At 53.1% G+C, this 1,366-nt stretch overlaps 1 protein-coding gene across 1 annotated transcript; it reads right to left on the bottom strand.

Moving 5' to 3' along the window:
* Positions 1-823: 823 nt before the first annotated feature.
* On the bottom strand, positions 824-1,366 carry Vpreb1 (V-set pre-B cell surrogate light chain 1). Its single transcript, XM_005370016.1, has 2 exons — positions 1,321-1,366; positions 824-1,233 (listed from the first exon to the last, which is right to left on the bottom strand). The coding sequence occupies exons 1-2, from the start codon at positions 1,364-1,366 to the stop codon at positions 824-826; spliced, it is 456 nt and encodes a 151-aa protein (XP_005370073.1).

Raw genomic sequence — 1,366 nt, 5'->3', positions numbered from 1 at the left:
TTTCACAGGGTGATGGTGGCGCATGCCTTTAATCTCAGCACTTGAGAGGCAGAGGCAAGAGGATTTCTGAGTTCCAAGACAGCTAAGGGTACTGAGTAACCCTGTCTCAAAAACATCAATAAAGAAAGAAAATAATTTCTTGTGTATATATATTTTAAATACTGGCTGGCCCCATCACTCCCTTGCACAGAAGGGAGATGTGTCTCTCTCACCCTGGGGACCTTTACTGCTATCTGGAGTCATCTGGGGTTGTCATCACTTACAGTGGGGACATGTGCTGTGCACTGCACTGCATCTGGTGGTAGAGGCCAGAGAAGCTGCTCAACACCCACAATGCACAGGCAGCCCCATGACGAAGCAGCCTCTTCCCAAAGCATCGCTAGTACCATGGAGGGGAACCTGCTGTACCCCAAAGTAGAGGGCCAGTGATGGTATTCCCTAAGCCCCTTCACTCTGTGACTACGAAGGCGACAATAGAAGACCCTGCCCCTGGCAAGGAGGTCCCCCTCCAGGATGTTTCTGTCATCCGCTTGCCCCGTAATCATAATGAGCTTGTTGTTCACGGTGCCTGGCCAAGCTGAGAACCACTAGTCAGGTTCCAGGGACTAGCCAGTTCTTACATTGGTTCTGAGATCACAAACCAGTCAAGCCAAACTCAGAGAAACAGCTTTAATTCTATAACCCAGCCTCCAGTGGGGCTCACAGCAACACTGCAAGACAAGGGAAAGCTGAATGGCTCCATCTCCTTGGCTCTGCGAAGCCCCATGCTCCACCCCTCCTCCCTCTACCAGCCTAGCCGAGCAAAGCAAACTGCATCTAAAGTTCAGGGTCTGAATGTCTCTAGAGCCTGGGATCCCGAATCTGGAACTACTTTTCTTTCTCCTTGTCTCTCCCTCTCCATCCACTTCTCCCTTTCCTGGCTCCGGCCCATGGCGCAATAATACACAGCCTCATCCTCAGGCTGCAGTTCAGAGATGCTCAGGTACACCAGGTTCCTGGCCACGTCTATGGATCCGGAGAAGCGAGCGGGTATCTTAGGACCCAGGAGCTTGTCTGAGTGTGAGAAATGTCCCAGCAGGAACCTGGGAGGGTGACCTGGCCTCATCTGGTACCAGTAAATGCTGTAAATGTCCATGTTATGGTTGCTGCTCAGGGCGCAGGTGAGACGGATGGTGGTTCCAAGCGAGGAAGAGGCAGATGGAGGTTGATGCAACACGGGCTGAGGGCCACCACCTGGGAAGACAGAAGCATGCCCATCACCAGGGCAGAGCAAGGCAAGAGGAGGGGCAAGGAGGCTCTAGGCCCCAGGAGTTCCCTTACCTGTGAGGTGGGCCAGCAGCATGATCAGGACAGAAGTCCAGGCCAT

Source organism: Microtus ochrogaster, unplaced genomic scaffold (assembly GCF_000317375.1).
Source record: "Microtus ochrogaster isolate Prairie Vole_2 unplaced genomic scaffold, MicOch1.0 UNK68, whole genome shotgun sequence".
Classification (NCBI taxonomy): domain Eukaryota; kingdom Metazoa; phylum Chordata; class Mammalia; order Rodentia; family Cricetidae; genus Microtus; species Microtus ochrogaster.
The sequence above is the reverse complement of the archived record's forward strand: the minus strand, read 5'-3'. Positions and strand labels throughout refer to the sequence as shown.